Genomic DNA, 2,763 nt, shown 5'->3' with positions numbered 1-2,763 from the left:
CTTACATGTGTGGATTGTTTTTTGTCTGAAAATGCTCAATAAAAAATTATCTGATTTAAAAAAAAAAAAAAGTTTGTTTTGCCATGTTACATAGTATTTGAGGTTGAATAAAGACATTAGTCCATCAAGTCCAACCTATTAGGATCTCATTCTAGGAGTACCCGTACCCCTGTATATTACGGTCCCTTAAGAAATCGTCCAAAAGTTTCTTGAACAATTCCACATTATTTGCTGAAATCACCGCCTGTGGCAGTGAGTTCCAGACCCTAACTGATCTTACTGTGAAGAACCCCCTTCGCCCCTTGTGCTGGAATTTTTTTTCCATCAATTTTAGGTGATGGCCTCTAGTTTTTGTAACGTAGTTAATTTTAAACAGTTTATTGCTAATGTGTGCCCCTGTTCTGTCCCTGTGACAATTGGGTTGTGAAAATTTGGTGTTTAGCTTCAGTGGAGACACCTTTTTCCCATGATAACTCTTACAGGAGTAAATTTCCCTTCCTAGGCGTAGATTTCCTCTCACTTCCTGTTGTCTCAAGGACAGGAAGTGAGATTAAACGTATTTATAATCCCATGGCAAGATCATTGACATGATTAATCTGGTCTCTTTAAGCAGCAACACAGTAGCAATCAATCCAATTTTAGATTGTAAGCTCTCATGGCCTCCAAACCATCTTGTCTTGAATTGTATTGTAACTGAAATGTATTCCTTATATTGCAAGGCCCTGCGCAAACTGTTGGTGCTCTATAAATCCTGTATAATAAAAATACCATGCCTGGAGTATTTTGTGATCACGGACAGTTAATCTCTACTATATATTTCTTGTTGCAGTTTCACCTGTTTAGTAATCAATGACTAGGGGCCACCACCTAAAACTGGTGGAGAAAAGATTTAACCACAAAGGGTGTAGGGCAGGCAACCTTGGCTCTCCAGCTGTGCTGAAACTACAAATCCCATAAGGCATTGCAAGCCACAGGCATGACTCCCAGAGGCAGAAGCATGATGGGATTTGTAGTTTCAGCACAGCTGGAGAGCCAAGGTTGCCTACCCCTGGTGTAGGGGATTCTTTTCAGTTAGAGAGGTTACATTTTGGAACTCTGTGCCACAAGAAGTGGTATCAGCAGAGAGTATTGAATCATTCAAAAAGTATTTAGACACCGTCCTCAGAGACCGTAACATACAGGGGTACAGGTACTCTTAAAAACTAAGACCACACAGGGACTCGTATACACACAGACACACAAAGGTTTAACTGGATGGACCTGTGTTTTTATTCAACCTCAAATACTATGTAACTATCGCTAGCGCATGTAAAGAGGTTTTGGTCATCTGCTTTTTAGTACAACAGCTTCAACATACATTTTCTCAGCCTGGAATTTCTCCCTCCCTTCCTCCCTCCATATGTGGGAATTGGCTAGACACATGTTTTTACACATAATAATTTAACAAAGCCACAAAAAAATATACATATTTTCTGTGTGATCTGGCAAAAAATATGCTGATTCCATCAGCCCAGCTGTTGACATTTAGCTACCGTCGCTGTGATTGGCCTACATTTACCATGTGACTGTCCACTGTGCGTCAAAGTCAGCATGGGGTCTGCACAAGGCGAACTCTACATCATGAAAGATAATATACAGCATATTTAAAATGTATTTGCTTTTAAATATCTTTCACATGCTCTCTAGTCTGTATTTTCAGTAAGTACGCATTGCCCATTATTATATCGCAACATTTTTATTGTGTTTTGTATTTTACATGGCTGCTGTTTGTTTGACATTTTGTATGTGGATTTGCATCTCATCTTGAGGAAATGTTTGTCAGTCTGTACCTACATAGTTGTTCCAGGTCAGTGATTCGTATGGTATCAACATGTGGAGGGGGGGTTGTTGTCAGTGTTGGGCAACTAGATACTTTCCAGAAGGAGCGCTAAACAATAGAGGTCTCTGTGCCTCCAATACGTTTCAGTCTGTTCAGACTTGCTTTGAGGATGAAAGAATGAGAATCGGCAAATCACAGCCATTGTGCTGCACTACTAAACAGGATGCAGCTCCCACATATGTAGTGAGCAAACATGGCTGCCCCCATGTGCCATATTATCCCCAACTATACATGGGAGCATATACATGTCAGATACATGACCTATTGGTGTTGCCCAAAGGCTACCAATCAGATTTAAGGCCTACGCTGGAAACTAAAATTGTATTATGGTTGGTGGCAGTGGGTCAACCAACGCTTTCCATATAGAAGTCTCAATCACTGCCACTGCCTATAGCAGTGATATTAGACACAGAGACGTATTAAGATCCCAACCATTAACACAGTAATGGCTGCAATAAGCACCAGAGATCTCTGCACTATTAGCTCCCTTTTGGACAAAGGCTGCTTCTGATATAAAGATTCAGGTTGGAAGTGCTCATTTTCCACATTGTCCAGTGTTTCATCAGTCTCTAAGTCTTTGCATATTCCCGTCTTTGACTCCTCTCGAGTATCTGTAAATTTAAACAGGAGTTGTTATAAATACAAGGATCCATTGCACCTTTTCATCATTTTTCTATTTTTTAATAGAGTGGAGGTAGGCAACCTCGCCTGTCGTGCAGCTACAACTCCCATGATGTACTGCAAGACTGACAGACACAGGCATGACTCCCAGAGGCACGATGGGATTGATAATATTTCCATAGCTGGAATGCCAAGGTTGCCTACCCCTGTAATAGAGTATGGAATGGTTGATACCCCTATTATTATATATATATATATTTTTT

At 40.4% G+C, this 2,763-nt stretch overlaps 1 protein-coding gene across 1 annotated transcript in view; it reads right to left on the bottom strand.

Moving 5' to 3' along the window:
- Positions 1-2,215: 2,215 nt before the first annotated feature.
- The window catches only part of LOC108795931 (multidrug and toxin extrusion protein 1-like), a 35,942-nt gene continuing 35,394 nt past the window's right edge, over positions 2,216-2,763 (bottom strand). Inside the window, exon 17 of the mRNA XM_018567268.1 lies at positions 2,216-2,490. Within this exon, the coding sequence (XP_018422770.1) occupies positions 2,282-2,490 (209 nt within the window). The 3' untranslated portion in view covers positions 2,216-2,281. The remainder of the gene's footprint in view (positions 2,491-2,763) is intronic.

The sequence above is a fragment of the Nanorana parkeri genome, unplaced genomic scaffold, assembly GCF_000935625.1.
Source record: "Nanorana parkeri isolate BGI_ZX_2015 unplaced genomic scaffold, ASM93562v1 scaffold1026, whole genome shotgun sequence".
Taxonomy (NCBI): Eukaryota; Metazoa; Chordata; class Amphibia; order Anura; family Dicroglossidae; genus Nanorana; species Nanorana parkeri.
Note: the sequence above shows the minus strand (reverse complement) of the source record. Positions and strands in the feature narration are given on the sequence as shown.